Below are 17,457 nucleotides of genomic sequence, written 5' to 3' on the forward strand. Positions count from 1 at the left end.
CTCCACCACTCCACTGCTGCCCAGCCTGGCCCACGGCAAACACAGAGGCGTCTCACACTGGGAGACCTTGAATCTGAGTCTGAAAGACTCACCAAAACCACACAACACTGGTAAGTAGCTTGTGCTGTGTTTGGACTTGTTTGTTTTGGAATAGCAGTCAACAGATTGCCGCTTCTGCTGTCTTGAGATGACTGACAAATGCCATGAAAAGTTTACTGTTGTTTTACACAAAACATTATTAGTCATCATCCACTTCTATATTTCAGTTATAATTAACTACTGGAAATAACTTTTGGTAGGACGGCTTGGTCCTCAAGGGTTCACAGTAGACTTTAAAATAGCTCTGTTGCAGTTACTGTACAGCTTTAACCCTCCACCATCCAGTACTGAATCATGTAAGTTTTATTTATAATCGATTTAGCACAAAATAAACTTTAGTTAACTTAAGGGCAGATTTAAAAGGATAGCACGTGTAAGAAAGCGAAAGTAAGGCCTATTTTATTGATGCAGCCAGTCTAATGGCAGTATCAGTGAAGGCCGGCCTGGAGGAAGCAGGAAGTAATTTACAAACAGGAAGAGGATGTGGCCTGCATGAGCTGGCAACAGATTATGCATTATGTAAATTGACTTACAATTTGTTATGGTTTTCTGCTTGTTTTTTAAAACCCTGTCTGTAAGCCAAATTTCTCCTATGGAGGTATGAAGATTTGAATTAGATTTTTTGTAAATGATTCCTCGTGTTTGTTTCAGTCCTCCTATAGTAGCAGGTCGGTGAGGTTTACCACATCACAGCAACTAGTGTCAGGTACGTGGTCAATCAAAGAACAAAGTACAGTAAACTGACTTCAAATACTTTCCTGTGATTAGCTCAGTTCTCTGGCACTCGCGGCACAAGCCACAGAAAAAACACAGTATTTGCAAAAGCTGTTGGAGCCAAGTCTGGACGAGGGCTGCTGGATGGCTTTTCCAGGTAGCGGATGGAGCGATTTGTCCTGAATTCAGCCCATTTCTTAGAAGCATAGTCCATTTTCAAGGCCCGGGAGCTTGCACTCTACAGAGGGCATGATAAGTAGCACAGAGAGTGTACCTAGGCACACACTGTAGCTTACACGCTCCTGTTTAACTGCATAATTTAGAGTGGGGCTGGCTGGCTGAATGAAAAGTCTGGTCTGGAAACTACAGCTGTGGAAATGAGTCAGACGAGATTTTCCTTTTTTTTTTTTGAGAACTTGGCATTTGAATATACCTTTCACTCCCCCGATTTCAGTCTTTTGAGTGAAGTGGCATGCCTGAGTGTGAATAGAGTGACGGCGTTTCTGGTCCATTCATCTTAACCCGCATGCTGCAGTGCTGTAAAGACACTGCAGCTCATTCACAGATGGGTAAGAGAGCCTCGGTGATCTCTGCCCCCTCCATGTGGAACACATGGAGGGGGCAGAGAGGCTTGAAGCCTGAGGAAGCGGTCGTTCTTCTTGATTGCAAAGCAGTTGGTAGGATTATAAAAGATGAATCCGGTGGAAATTAGTGATGTCAGTGCTTCTGCTCTCTGTTCCTCATTTTGATTTTGATTTTTAGTCATTTAGTGGGCACTCTTACGCAGAACAACTTACCATGAGAGCAACAGTAGAATAAACCTCAACTCCTTCATAACCAATGTTACAAGCAACCAATAGTAAGGAGGTCAAAGGTCAGAGATGTCGCGACCTGACAATATTCTTGTGACCCCAAAATGATGAAAATAAAAAAAAGCTAAGGGAGAGACTTTGAATGGATTTTATATCTCTCTCTTTTCTTCCTCTTCTTCTCGTTCAGTCTTTTAATTATTATGAAATGCTCCTATTTTCATTTTATCTGTTATGACATTTTCATTTTTTTAAACACCTGGTGTCAGTTAAGTCTTTCCTGGAAAAATACTGGTGGTGCACAGGAAGTGATGCGTTTCTGGCAGCAGCAACAGCAGTTTGTTTGGAATAAACAGAAGAAGAACTGGGTAGTTAGTATGAGCAGTGATAGCCACCATGGCTGAACAGACAGAGAACAGAGCGCCACCTACAGAAACTCAAACTGCATCAACAGAAAATCCAAGGAAAAAGACGTCACAGTACTGGACACACTGTCTGATCGATAGGTGATCTCTGGGAAGAGCAGAGCAGAAACACCACAGCAACGAGCGCTGAGCAACAAAGATGTCACCTAAATAAAAAAAAAAAGAAGGAACTGGTAGATTACCACTTTAATTACCTCTCACATGAGGAAACAAAATCACAATTCAGTCCTGATTCGCATCCCAGCCGACTTCCATCAGCTGTCTAGCAATCTCACTAGTTAGTACTGTCTCCTCTCTCTCTCTCTCTCTCTCTCTCTCTCTCTCTCTCTCTCTCTCTCTCAGCACACATTAGCTGTCTGCAGACACACACAGTCAGTCAGTCTGTCTCAGTTAGGACAGTAACCCAGAATGACAAAGAGCACATGTGCAAATGATTAGAAGAACAGAGTTTCCATTCAGACAGGACTGTCTTAGCCGTTACGTGGTAGAGAGGACCACACACACACACACACACACACACACACATACACACATACAATTACACATGCACGCACACACTCACATAGGGTTAATTTGGAATGTTGGAGGTAGGAGGAGGCCTATATTTTACAGTTAACCTCTGTGTACACACACACACACACAGTGAGGCATGATGAGATGAAAGATGAGATATCAGTTATTTCCCAGGGGGAAATTGCAGGAACACATGGACACATTTTACCATTGACTTGCTTTTGAGTCTTGTTTTTACTTTTAAATTGTTTTCGTGCATCAACAAGCTGTCAGCTTTTAGTGTTTGGGCCTTACTGTTGCTGCGTGACTATGACACAAAACAGCAAAATGGTTGCTTTTGTTGAGGGTACACACGCACACACACACACACACACACACATACACACACACACACACACACTACTAATGATCCTAGGCGTAGAGGAGAGATGAGCAGGACAGGACAGTCTGACCGCAGACCTGCAGATACCCCCACTCATCACACACACACACACACACACACACACGCACACACATCTGTCACCCAGTTAACGGGCTGTCAAGCCTCCTCCAGTATGTGGCTAATGAACGATAAACCCAGCTACACTCAGTTTAACCACATTTTGAATATGGGAAATCGTTTATTAAGCTGAATTTGTGGTATACATGATAAAAAATAATATCGAACAAGAATATAAAACAGAAATGAATACTATCCTGAAAATACAATTGTGTCTTTTTTGTTATTGGTGCTTATTTTCCTTGTGGTGATCCCTGACTTGAATACACAGTTTACCCAGCAGCGCAGCAGAGTGTATGGTTTTAAACCATGCACCCTAATGTCTCTCAGTGTTTGTTATGCTCTTTTCTTTGTGCAGGTGCCCATTCCTCCTCTGACTCTCGTCCAATAGCACGGCAGCGAGAGTGTGGCGGTCACCATGGCAACCCAGCCTCAGGGCAACCTGGGAAGGCCAAGGTTTGGCCCCAGTGACAGTCTGGCCGCTATGTTCAGGTTAGCAGCACAGTCACTCAGTATTGTAGTATTACGCTGCGGCCATGTTGTGTGTATGGGATTGCAGGCTTTATAATAAATGACCAGTGTATTTTGTGTTATCGTACAACAGGTTGCAGCCGAGCAATCTGGTTGGCCACAGATGCTTTCCAACTGTGCTGATAATTTCAATAAAACGCAACGGTACTCGGCTATTTCAAAAAAACTGAATGAAGATAAGACAGAAATACTTTTGGTCGGCCCCAAAGCCAAAAGAGAAGAACTCTCCACAAGACTTGGGAACCTGAATCCCTCGATCAAATCAGAAGTAACAAGCCTGGGCGTTATCTTAGATTCTGATCTAAGTTTTAATTCACATATAAACAAGGTGACCAGAACAGCATTCTTTCATCTTAGAAATATTGCCAAGGTGCGGCCCTTCCTAACCCAGAAAGATGCTGAAAAGCTAACTCACGCGTTTGTTACAAGTAGACTGGACTACTGCAACGCCCTTTTTACCGGCCTCCCAAAAAAGTCTATTGAGAGGCTTCAGCTTATCCAAAACTCTGCAGCTAGGCTTTTAACAAAAACAAGGAAGCGAGAGCATATCACTCCGGTTTTAGCTGCATTGCACCGGCTCCCAGTGTCCTTTAGAATTGATTTTAAAGTTATTTTACTTGTATACAAAGCTCTTAATGGCTTAGGACCGGCCTACATTACAGAATCCCTGCTGTTCTACATTCCATCAAGAGCCCTCAGGTCTTCTACTGCTGGTTTGTTAGAAGTACAAAACCCCACTCAGAAGAAGATTGGGGATGCAGCCTTTTTTAACTATGCTCCTAAACTGTGGAACACCCTCCCAAAGAATATTAGAGAGGCGGGCTCTGTAAGCATTTTCAAACGACTGCTAAAAACGTATCTTTTCAGCTTAGCTTTTAAGTAGCCTTCATTTTAACTGTTTCTGTTCAGGATCCCAACAGAGCTGACACGGGCAAGTACAAATTTTCATTGGTCTTGTCCGGGTAATGCTTACTTGCACAAGTGAACACTATGTGTGGGGGGGACAGAGCTTTACCCTGTATGATTCTCATCCATCTGTGGATGGTGAGGTTTTTGACCAAGAGGAGAATCTATGATTCTCGTCTGCCTGAGGCAGTGAGATCTGACGTAAATATCAGATCAACAGTAGAATCAGGAAGGACAGGGGAAAAGTAAATTAAAGAAAAACATATGGGTTCACTCACAATGTGCATCTAAAAGTGGGAGTATTTGTTGTGTTCTTCTATCTTTCTATTTTACTTGATTTGATTCTTTTAATGCAATGCATCTTGCTTGTTCTTTTATATGAATTTTATCTTTTTATCTATCTTTTATCTGCCTTTTATTGATGTAAAGCGCTTTGAGCTGCATGTTGTGTATGAAAGGTGCTATACAAATAAAGGTTATTATTATTATTATTATTATTTCATCACTGTCATACCTATAATGCCCATAAACACTCTCTGGTGTGTTTGCTTTATTACAGTATCACTCCAATTTCCTCTCACATCCAAGCTAGGTTCTGACATAGACACTCACCATCAATAGCACAAGGGTTATTTACACCACATGGGGCACAGAGGGCACAGAGGGTGTTTCATCTGGTTTGCATGGAGACCGGTTCCTTTGCTTCAATATGAGTAAACATTAAGTTCAATTTAGAAAAAGCTCAGAGGAAGTCCTTTGGGTGAGCAATCGTTTGCTTTTTCTAGCGAGCTTCTACACATGTAGCGAGAGGTTTTGAAACCTTGTCTGTAAATTATTTCTTTTTTTCCCCTAGAGTTCAGATGTTTTCCGACCCACAACTCCCATTCATTTCTAATGAAAGATGACTGCTTTCCTGCTTTTCTCCCTGCTCTTTTGTCTACCTGATCACACCCCTGCATATGTTGCCTGTAATTCAGGGCCTGCCCCAGAGATCCAACCGAGGCCATTTCAAGGAGGCTGAGAAGCATGCAGCACACATTTATACAACACCACAGGGACAACGCAGGGAATGCGAACAGCGTGACCAACGGTATGCTAACATATCCGATGATCCTGTCCAGTTGTATCAGGAAGATGATATAACAGGATGGGATGCTTCAGGTGATAATGGAGGTGTGGGTTGATAGGGGATGTGGTGGTAATATTGTGTTTTACGTCAATGCGGTTGTGTAATGTGAAGGCTGTCACATCCATTTTTCATGAAATTCATTGTTACCTCATATCCATTGCTCAGTATTTCTTGAGGGCAGATGATTACATTCTTTAAAGTTTAACTAGTTTATCACCCAGTATCTTATGATAGGCAATAACTTCTTGGGTGGCAGAGTGGCCTAGTGACAGTCAACATAACTGAAAGGTCAGAGGTTCAAACCCCAACAACGTGTCTTTGAGCAAGACAGGGAACCACTACCTGCTCACTTAGTTTAAATCCTTCAGCAGAGAAACATCAGCTAAATGCCACAAATCATATAAATGTATTATTATTATTTTTATTTTTTTTCAAATGTTGGGTGTTGGAACCATTTAAGAAGTTATTTAATGATATAATAATTCAAGTTTACTTCACATTTATTTTTATATTTTCATCATGGAATACATGTGGAATATAGATATATATTATATGTTCAGTATGGAATATATCATTATTTTTTGGTTTGGGGCTTATGATTTATAGATTAAGAATGTATTGCTATATTTACATGTAGACTATTTAATATAGCGGTACAAAGTAGTTGGCAATGGGTATCTACTGCTGGTGTGAAACTCTTGTTGATACATATCGTGTATAATCCATGTGATACTGTTCACAGAGTTGGCAGCGACGTGCTGCTGTGAGGCAGAGGTCTGGTATTACAGAGTCCTAGAGGGCATCATCAGTCAAGAGAAGAAGAAGCTGGGCATCAACCACATCTTAGTGAGTGTGCTGCTCTCCCATGGCCACAACTGGAACACATGTACTGTACCTGTCACCTCCATTTGTTCCCACTAGGGGCGCTGTATGAACGTAGAGTAAAGTGTCAGGTCAGTTTGGTTGATGCAGAATGTGTTCTTCTTCACGTCTGATTTGTGTGTTCATTTTGCAAGTGCGTGTGTGTGGGATCGTGTGTAATTTGGTTTTAGTGTATTCAAATGAAGCATTTAAAGTGTGTGTGTTTGTCATCCAGGGTATTCTGGAGCATGAACTTATCCAGCGTTCTCTGGTGGTCTGCTGTCTGGAGATTGCCATATTCTCACACCGTCTACCAGGCGGCTTCCCTCTGCTCCTCCACATCTTCAACCTGCCACCATACGACTTCCACAAGGTGTGTGTGGGCGTGTGTGTGTGCTTGCACGAGCGTGTGCATGTGCATGTTGGTGTGTGCCCGTCTATGTGAGCGTGTGTACGCATTCAATGAGAAGAGCATATGAAATGTACAGTATGTGCAAACATCAGTCAGCCTGAGTTTACAAATACTTTGCATGGTTTATTTTACCATACATAAGTATAAATTTAGTATTTAGTATACGCAGCAAAATTGTCAATTAATTTTAATCTGAGAGTGTAAAAATCAATAATGTCACTGTTTCTGTAAACCTACACCATCAGTTAATTTAACATTTTAGATAGTTTTGACCAGAGTCATATCAGCTCTACAAGTGGACAAAAACACTCCAATCAACACTTGTCAACTCCAAATAATTAACACTGTAAAATCTGCTGTGTGCTGTTCTGGGACAGAGAGCTTATCTGAATATCTGAGTAGTCCTGATGCAGTAAACCCCATATGAGACTCTGAGCAGGTTAAAACAAACACTAGTAAGAATTATTTTACAATATTGCTTGACCCTGGTCGGATTATAAGATGACAAGTGGTTCTCACTCAACACTTAATGTTGCTGTTTTTTTCAACAGGGTTTTTTCAAGGGTTTTACTGATCATGTATTTTTTCCATCTGCTTCACATTCATACAGTCATACACATTCACACAGGCAACACAGTACAGTGTTCTACTGATAACCAATGTTTTCTCATCTGGTCTGGGAAACACAAACCCACCACCTCTAACTTTTAGGATACCGTCCTCCGTTGTGTGTTTTCTGTGGTCTGGCAGGTGATTGTGCTGGTAGTGCGGGCTGATGAGGGCCCGCCTCCCGCTGTGGTCAGACATCTCTGCCAAGTGGAAGAGCAAGTTCTGGAAAGCTTGGCCTGGACCAGGGACTCTCCGCTGTGGCACAGCATCACAGCCAACCAGGGCCATCTGCCCACCTGCCAACAGGTTGGTATTAACACACGAACACACATACCCAGACACCAGGATCTTTTTCTCAAGGTGGCCGCAAGGTGATGCTGCAAAATCCATACCTACTGACTTTGACTTCTGAGAGATATTGAATGAAATCAAAAACTGGACTGAAACTTATAGTCTACTGTCTGTGTATGTGAACAATAAGACAACATGATGGATTTTTTTTTCAAAGCACAACACCATTTCTGGGCACAGGCAGGGGTTTAATGAGGTCTGTTTTTATTTGTGTGATATGCAGGTGATGCGTCCTACACATTTTGAAGATCCAAACAACCCCGACCGAAACACACATGGAAACAGAACCAGTGGAAACCCACCAGGAGGTAATGTACCACATTACTACTTTTATTATACAGTCCACTTAACAGTATAACTCAAAATCATTGCTACCTTAACCTATGCAAATTTTATATTTCTCTATCATACATTAGAAAATTTAATTTATCTCTAAATTACACAGCCAAAATGACCCACATTCATTTTAAATGGGGCAATGAGTAAAAATTGTACTGCCCCTTTAATGTAAAGCACATGTTATCGGCTAGAGTTTATTCTATAATGTATATTATGAAGGCCAGAGTAGGATGAAAGCTTAATCATTACCTTCTTGATCCAAGGGGTTTCCAGCTCGCCCATGACGGTCCTGGATCTGTACAGCACGCCCTCTGCTGGTTCTCACATGACACTCGACCGTAGCAGAGCCGGTCCTGCACGGCGAGGCCCCGCTCCCTCTGTGTTCCTCCCAGGTCAGACTGTGGTTACCATCGCTGCAGCCACTGTTTCCACCAACAGTGGACAGCAACTCACCATACCGGTTCAGCGTAAGGATCTCTCGCTCCACTAGATAGTTTTTACAAGGCAGGGCCTGAAGACGACCTGCAGAATGAAATCCATGACAGATTACTGAGTACATGCTGATGGAATCGCTTCCATTCGTTCATTTAAACAGGGTTTTCCAGTTTAAAAAGGGGTTCAGCACAAAGAATACCCAAAGTCATAGACGATGCAAAAAATACATAACTGAAAAAAATAACTTAATTATGGCACTGACAATTGCTTGAATGCTGAAATGTTAGTTGTACCCTTCCTCTTTAGAATTAAAAGAATTATTTTTGTATAAGGCTCAGTGGTTATCACCCAGTTTGATTTCCCACCCCGGTCCTTTCTGTGTGCAGACCTTTCTGTGTGAGTGTGTTTGTCGATCTGTTTTAGCCCTGTGGTAGGCTGGTGATCTGCCCTTTTTTTTAATTCTGATCAAAAAAAAAAATCATTACCTGAAGTTTGTCTGTCCATATTTCTAAAATATAGAGTATTTAGTCTGTAATATTTTATAATTTTGCCTACCAAGGATTTATGATCCTTTAAAAAGTATAATACCTTATTTTAATTTTATACTACCAATCATTTTATTATCATAGTAGTCATTTCTTTTAAATGGTGGATGTGTATAATCTGATTACCATAATCTGATTGTTTTTAACAGTAGTTTGGATTTAAATTACTATTTTTGTAATTTGCTTACTGCAATCCCATCACAACTAATCCATTACTCTCAAGATCTGTTACGAGTAATGATATGATGATAATAATAGTAACAGTAATAGTACATGATATGATATATGGAATATAGCCCAATATCTGCCATTTGGAAAACATATTTAGCTAACAATAGACAGACTGTACTTCTTACTGGGGACCCTCACTGAACTATCATGATGTAATTAACTTCAAATAAATCACTCTGGTTTACAGTTCTATACTTAATATTGATATTGATCCTATGAATTACTCTTTCCCAGTGTGTCTCAATGTGGTGGCTGGGCTGTCCACCAGTGCTGAGCAGCACCACAGTCCATCTGCTGTCAACAGGCCTCAGAGAACCAGCTCCCTCGTTCTGTTCATGCGCAAGGTAGGCTGATGACTGGTGCGTCTGCTGTACCTCCTCCATCGTATCTTACTCAAAAGGCCAAGATGGTCTACTTACATGTGTTTTTTATAGCGATTAATGTGCGTTATCATGTTTTGATAAGTATTATGGGTTGTGCACTGATGCCTGTTTCACATCCCAGGCAAGGCCAAAGACAGTTTTCTACCTTGTGTGTAAAATAATGCTCTATTCTATTCTATTCTATTCTATTCTATTCTATTCTATTCTATTCTATCCCACTCTATGATTTTTCTCCAGGGTTTGCTCAAGGAATTTCTGGAATATCATGGGATTTTAGAGGTGTATATCAGACAGGGAAAGTCAGGGAATTTGATCATTTCTCTGGGGAAGTCATGGAATATCAGGGAATTTTACAAATACATTACAGGAGTATACCAGAATGTATTTTACAACTTGTTTCACGCTTTCATTGCATTAGATTGTGGTTTTCAGCTGGTTTTCTCCACAGCAAGACCAACTGTAGTGAAAATTAGACTGGTTGCCCCTTTAGAACTTTTCTGGGCTGAAAAGCAACTTTCACAAAGGGAGGAAAAGTCATGGGAAATGAATGGAATGGAATTTTCCATGTAACCCTGTTCCTTCTAAGGCACAACAGATGCTTTTCTGATTGTCCCCCATGATGGAATCTCCATGGATTGGCCTCCATTCATTCATTCACTTTTTCCATTCGTCTGTCATTACTGATCAGATATTGACAAATCTTGAGGGAATGATGCATCTTACCACAGCACTCCAGCATTTTCAAAATGACTCTATCCTAAGGCTGGTACCACTCTTCCAGGTCAAAATAAAGCAACATATTTGTCACGGATTAGCTGTGAGGCCTGCATCATTGGAGGTGACATGTTTACTGTTGCCGTGCTTTCTTTTTGCCTCAGGTCTACTTGTTGATGAGCCGGCGTCTGAGCCACTTGTGTTCCAAGCTGGGCATTTCTGATGAGCTGCGGTTGAAGATCTGGACCTGCTTTGAGCACTCACTGGTCAACTGCACCAACCTCATGCTGGACCGACACCTAGACCAGCTGCTCATGTGTGCCATCTACATCATGGCTAAGGTGGTCTTCTTCATGGCTACTTCTATTTGACAGAAGTTCTAAGTACATGTGATGGTCTTTCTTGTTGGTTTGGTAAGCATGGAGGGGTGTGTGTTCCACACCTGGGTCGAGGAGTGTTTGTATTATGTGCTAAAATGGCTAGCGTTTGCCACATAGATGAAACATTTAGACAATCATGGGAAAGTATGTATGTAGTTTGTATTGTCTATACAGGTGAAAATAAATGCTGTGAATTGCTTGCAAATACTATTTGACCCAGGTCTGGTTTTGGCATGTAGCAATAATGCAATAACTTGTCACTTCACTATTAGTCATTATTATTATTCCATCATCAATTAAAAATATGTTACAGTCCATATAATGTAATCATTTTGGGTTGCTGTAATACTGTGATGTTATAATAACATTATCTATGGATTTACTACATGAACATGTCTGCATTTACAATTCTATTTTCAACCCATTTAGAGGGACCTTTGATTACATTTTTAGTTAAGTTATTTTAGTTCATGTTATTCTACTGAATCTCTCACCACTCTGAGTGACTGTGACAGACATTAACCTACTAACAAAATAGTGCAGACTGGCCACTGTTTTGTGCAATATTCATTGTAATGTAAGAAATCATTTATCAATAATATTAACTCATGTAATTTGCATTGCTTTCACAGATTACTAAGGTTGACATGCCCTTCAAGCGCATAATGAAATGCTACAAGTCCCAGCCACAAACCAGCAACAGTGTAAGACAGAGCTTTTTATATTGTTGCTGCCATCCGTTTAATCAGTATGGGAGAACAGCTTCTACCTAGTTTAATTTCCAAGGATAATATTTAGTAATCTCATCCGCTCTGTGTTGTTTATGCATCACACCTGGAGTCAATGCACTTTCATTTCAGGAAGCTGGTTTGCTTCAAAATTCAAATATTTTAAGATGTTTGACATAAGAGTGTTTTCAAATTCAACCTATTAAGAAATAACTGAGAATGAACACTGTCGTCGTCGTCGTCGTCGTTGTCATCATCATCATCATCATCATCATCATCATCAAATGAAGAGATTGAATTTAAAGTGAATAATCTATTGAATTGAATGTGAATTAATCTGAGGTGTGTTATGGCTGCATTACTTCAAAAGTAATGGACAAAGACTGTGTTTCTGTCCACAGGTCTGCAAAAATGTGCTGATGTCAGGGGGAGAGACAGAAAATTATCTTGCTGGAAACAACAGTAAGAAGAGCTTTCAAAATATACTGTATAGCACATTATAAATCAACTCACTCATCTGTATGTGGAGGTGATGGAATATGATTAAGACTTCCTCTGCTTAACCAATTAGGAGACGAGTCAGTCATGCGATATTATACAATATGGTACAATACAGTCTGATTTACACAGACATCACAACACATATATTATTCTGCATAATGTACATGAAATCCATTTATTAACTTTGCTCAAAATATTTTGCACCAAAATATTGGTGCACCTGCCTATATTGAGCCTTTTAGTCAATAAAGGAGTCAAAGTTGCTAAAACATTAATTTAAAAATGTGTTATTAAATATTTTAAAAAAGTCTTTATCATAACTACAGAGGTTGCAATTACAGTGTTCCATCAATCTATGCTCAAAGGGTTTTGTAAATATTTGATGTTTTTCACTTCCCATACAGCAAAACTAATGTAACCTTTCTGAATTTGCATTCTTACCCATTTAAAGCTGTACTAGACAAGATTTTTCTGTCTTATCAGCCTAAATCACAAAGTAGGGCTGCAGTAGAGAAGAGCGTCCCATCCCCATCAAATTGAGACACTGTAGATTCACCATATTTGCCCAAAATTCTAGTGGTCACACCACAAGTTGAGGTGACGATCAAAACTTAAAGAGTGAAATACAAACTGTCTCCTAAACAGCAGTGAGCGGCGCTCCGTCCAGAGAAAACTGGACTCACCAACATTAGATCTTTTGCCTCTCTGGTCCCTTTGGTTTCCTTTTTTTTAAAGCATCACAGACCGGCCGGGTTGGTAAACATGAGTGTGCTGTGTGCAGTTTACTGACATCGCATTACAGGATTTCTGGGCATTGAAGTTCAAAATTTTCAAACAGTTTCCTCTGTGCCATTTGGAGCCGCCAGCATGTGAAGTTGCTGAGTGCAGCTTTAAATGAACCATTTCATTGATCTAAGGCCAGCCAGACCCTGTTGCAGGGCTACATTATATCAATAACTCATTATATCAATAATTACAACACATCAATTAACAATAAATCAATTAATTATGATACATCAATTACATTATATCAATAATGTTAGGAAATTTTGCAATTCCAAGGTCACAATTGGTCATTAATTTTGTTGTTGAGCACAGATAATGGAGAGCATAGAGGAAGCTTCCCCACCCCCAACACACCGTCAACACATTACCCTGGACCTCAGCAGGAGGAGAGGGGCAATCTCATCTACTTCTACAACCAGGTCTACACTAAACAGATGGACCACTTTGCTCTGCGGTTTTCCCCCACTTCTCAAGCCACACTTGGGGTAAGTTGACCATTTTGACTACCTGAATATTATCAGTGGTTGTACAAATCAAACAAGATGTAGTAAAAGAAGTTAACAAGGTGAGGCTGCAGAAGCACAAAAGTGAGAGACGCAAGGTGATGACTATAAGGCTGTCAGTTTGAATCCTCGGACTAGCTAGTAAAATGCGGCTTTTATCTGCAGGGAGGATGTTGCCATGTCAGTGATGCTAACTGGAACTGAATAACTGGTGCCAGTCCAACTGTATCTGCCTTTCTCACTGGATTCAGTGTAATTTGGTGAAATTCAATTCAGTTAAATTCAGTTCAGTTCATGCAACTCTCTGAATTGAGCAGTCTGAATAGTCAATATTTTAGCAATATTTAATGACAAAGTTAGAGTAATGATTTTTCCCCAAAATGGAAATATAGAATTTTGGAATTCTACATTTCCATTTGGAACTCTTCCATTTTGGAACTCTTGATTTCTAAAGGCAGGAGATTCTAAGAGGTACTTTTGATGTTGTGTATCTCTGGTCCAGGAGGAAACTCCTCCTCTGTCTCCATACCCCAAAGAGTGGAAAGGATCTCCTCGCAGACACCGGCCGTCCAGCAGCCACTCCCTCTACGTTTCACCATACCCCTCCTCCACCCCCCCTCGCACACCTGGACTCTGCTACTACTTCAGCAGCAGCCCTTCAACGGTCAGTGGTCATTATTAAGTTGCAAATCATTTGAGTGGTCATTCTGTCGTCTTGAAATGATGTAATTCCATGTGTGTTCAGGGTAGTTCAGTTCAGATATTGGGCATATGTTTCCGTGATCAAAAGTAACATTGTTTAATTGGCAGTTTTTACCTACTTTTTCAATATTCTATTTCAGTAGAGCTAAAGTATGTACTGACTTATTTTTGACCAAAACATTGGATGGAACTGTAGACTTCCAAGGTCACAGTTTATATTTTATACTACTATTAACATTACTATTACCATTACTTGATATATGCACTCACCCAGAAGTTTTCATTCATTTCTAGGGTAACTATAATGTGTAGGGGGGCGCAATTAGTTTGATTTGTATTCCGCTACATGTTCTCATGTCTATATCCTTCCTGTCTTCACAGCGTCTGCGTGAGATCAACAACATGATCAAGACCGGCAAATCACCCAACAAGAGAGGCTGTGCAGGTCCACTGGAAGACGAGCAGGGAGGAGCAGGGAGGGAGGGAGACAATGCTCCTCCAGTGAAGAGGCTCCGTCAGGACGGGCAGTCGGCCTGGCAGAGACGCCTAAGGAACGTGGTGAACGACCGAGCCCAGAGCAGGACCCAGGATCAGGACCGGCCACCTCCAGTCACCAAGCCTGATCTGCACTAGAGCAGTCTTCTTTTATAGATATCTGTTAATAACCACTAAGGCTAATTTGGGCCAAATGCTTCGCAAGCTGAACATGTTGTCAGCATTCTGAGCTAAAAGTAGGTCTATGCTTTTGTTCTACATTGTTTTTGACAAAACACTTGCCCTTCTCTCAACACGCGTCCTTGAACAAGACACTCAACCCCGAGCTCAGCGGCCAACAGTGGAAGACGGTTGTACTGGTCGGCTCCCTGGTGGGAATGTGTGCAACTGTATGAATGTGAAGCAGGACGTCGCTGGAAATGAGCAACGTGCTCAGCCGACTTTCCCTGGATACATAAAGGTTGAAATAAAAAAGGACTTTACCCATTGAATTGCTGGTTAAAACAGCTGTTAGCATGGGACCAGCTTGTCCTTCACATGGCGGCCATTTTGAACACTCTTGGGGTGGGAAACTACCTGGAAGATTAGCATATAAGACTGGTGTTACTTCAACACATAAGTGAGGACTTCAGATACACAGAACAGTTGTCAAATTAGCTAGCAACCCCGGGAACAACATCTGAATTTAGCTGTTAGTTAGCTTATAGTTAGTAAACTACTAGCTAGCTACCAGGTCTATGCTAGACTCTGGCAGCGATAATGGGCCATATTAAAATGTGAACCTCCTGACTCTGGAGATCCTTCTTGGTACACAACAGTAACACAGAGCTGAACACGCTCCTCCAGGTATAGTTTCCCACCCTGAGTGACGGCCGTTGTGTGAACACGGTCAATTCTGTTTAGCTCATGGGGAAGAGTGCATGTAGATGGTTAACACCCGTTTGTGCAGAAAGGAAGCTTGACCAGTTTTTTTTTTTTACAATGGATTCTGTCATATTTGTGTATATGGCCTGCGAGAATACTTTATTCTGATTAACAGGAGGGGTGTTAATTAATTATACAAGGTGCACAATGCCATTGTCACTCTCTTCATGCATATTTCCTGCATCTATCCTGCATTACTTCTTTCCTGAACATTATACAGTAGTTCAAACCAAATAAGTATATTGTATAAGAAAAATCTGACAGCTAGCTTGTTAAAAGATAGTAAAAGTAGATTTTTGCAAACAGTTCTTCCTGGGAATGGAGCAGAAGTGCAGCGGAGTTAAGTCAGCATGAAGTAGAAAGTGGAACTCCTACAGTGGTCACATATTGAATGATTTCAATAGATGAAGCAGAGCATAGGAACCATCCAGTGTGAATAACACCTCATCTGTTATACCTCCACATCCACCATATCTGACTACAGCCAGTATTGATTTCAGACTTGTGATGGTATGTAAAGCCCTTTGAGACTTGACTGTGATAAAGCGCTATATAAATAAACTAGACTAGACTGGGCTTACAATCATGGACGGTACAATAATAGCAATGGAAAATTAGATACATTAATTCTATCTGCATTTTTTTTCTCTAAAGGTAACTGTTAGATATCAGATTGAAATGCTTGTTAAATGACTTATTTCAAATCATCATGAACCGCTGTTCTTGACAAGCAAACACCGTCAAATAAAAATCAATGTATATTTATGGAGGAATATTTCTTGTGTCCATAACATTCTCATCAGCTTTAAATCACAAAACCATCACACAAATCACCAACAAAAACTGCCTTGCTTCCATTGAGTTTTTGAAAGCTACAGTGTGAAGGGACCAGGAAACTATTCAAAACAAAGAGCAGTATCACCTAGTGACCCCCTATTACACTTTGTATCATTTTCTAATGAAATATTATCATCTCCATCTTTCTTTCTCCCTCTGTCTCACTATGCAATGCTGTATATCTGCCTGCTTAATTATCCATTGTTTCTTTTTCTCCCTTACCCTCAATACACCTTGTGCTAGGCCGTCATTGTAAATAATAATTTGTTCTTAATTAACCTGCCTAGTTGAGTAAAGGGTGAATAAATAAAGTACATAAATTCTACTCGCCGTATGAAAACAAAAGCTCCAAACAAAATAACCATTGACTTTTCATAGTGGGGAAATTGGTAACCATGACTGCCTCGTGATTGACAAACAATCCCCCTCAGTGTTTATCAGTAACCATGTACTGGCACGCTACCGAGTTAATTCTCAACCAACGTTGCTTGGGAAGTAAATACAAAGAGGCTGTACGAGCCGGTGGACAAAGGCCCGTAAAGTAAAACCAGAGAGACCAGCACACAGTCAGGTACCCAAGCTCAGCTCAACAGGAAGTCTCCAGGTTGCCATAGAGAACAAAGGCACCTGATCCCACAACAGCCCTACAGGTTTTAAGGTTACGACCATTCTGGTAGCACTCCATACGCCGCCGGACTTCCATCTGTTGAACAGCTCACTGTAGACGGGACTCTCAGGATTTCATTTGTGTCCCGCTGTGCCAAACCATGGGGTGCAACACAAGCAGAGGTGCCAAGGTGGTGGACCCTTCTGAAAAGCCAGAGGAGAGGCCCAAGTCGGCCAAATCGACCAAGGACGCCTCTGTGGAGGAAACCAATGGAACCGCAGACAAAGACAAAGTTGAGCAACTGGAGGAGTCCAGCTGAGAGCGACGGCCATCTTCAGCCTCATCCCAAACTCTCCTCAAAGTAAGAGATCTGGTAGACTACCTGAAGACTACTTCTTTCCTAAATTGTTTTCCTTTTTTAAAAAAAGCTCAAATGTTATTCAAAATAAATTGTTTAGCATAATTTACTGCTTTGATTAAATCACAGGT

At 40.9% G+C, this 17,457-nt stretch overlaps 1 protein-coding gene across 3 annotated transcripts; it reads left to right on the forward strand.

Annotated features, from left to right (window-relative positions):
- The first annotated feature begins 749 nt into the window (after window positions 1-749).
- Window positions 750-16,270, forward strand: LOC139920258 (retinoblastoma-like protein 2). 3 transcript variants are annotated; one of them, XM_078285505.1, is made up of 15 exons: window positions 750-805; window positions 3,418-3,551; window positions 5,474-5,586; window positions 6,368-6,471; window positions 6,722-6,859; window positions 7,649-7,813; window positions 8,082-8,166; window positions 8,461-8,664; window positions 9,643-9,752; window positions 10,670-10,846; window positions 11,518-11,589; window positions 12,015-12,075; window positions 13,213-13,385; window positions 13,906-14,067; window positions 14,487-16,270. In XM_078285505.1, the coding sequence occupies exons 2-15, from the start codon at window positions 3,478-3,480 to the stop codon at window positions 14,736-14,738; spliced, it is 1,890 nt and encodes a 629-aa protein (XP_078141631.1). In that variant the 5' UTR covers window positions 750-805; window positions 3,418-3,477; the 3' UTR covers window positions 14,739-16,270. The 3 variants fall into 3 exon arrangements, with proteins under 3 accessions (XP_078141631.1, XP_078141635.1, XP_071766332.2); XM_078285509.1 differs by having other exon boundaries at window positions 793-805; window positions 3,451-3,551; XM_071910231.2 differs by lacking the exon at window positions 750-805 and having other exon boundaries at window positions 3,303-3,551.
- The last annotated feature ends 1,187 nt before the right edge of the window (window positions 16,271-17,457 follow it).

Source organism: Centroberyx gerrardi, chromosome 1 (genome assembly GCF_048128805.1).
Source record: "Centroberyx gerrardi isolate f3 chromosome 1, fCenGer3.hap1.cur.20231027, whole genome shotgun sequence".
Lineage (NCBI taxonomy): Eukaryota > Metazoa > Chordata > Actinopteri > Beryciformes > Berycidae > Centroberyx > Centroberyx gerrardi.

Coding starts and splice junctions, on each gene's coding strand:
- LOC139920258 (XM_078285505.1), top strand. CDS start 3,478: ATGGCAACCCAGCCTCAGGGCAACCTGGGAAGGCCAAGGTTTGGCCCC. Junction 13,386..13,905: donor CTTCTCAAGCCACACTTGGG/GTAAGTTGACCA, acceptor TCTCTGGTCCAG/GAGGAAACTCCTCCTCTGTC. Junction 14,068..14,486: donor TCAGCAGCAGCCCTTCAACG/GTCAGTGGTCAT, acceptor CTGTCTTCACAG/CGTCTGCGTGAGATCAACAA.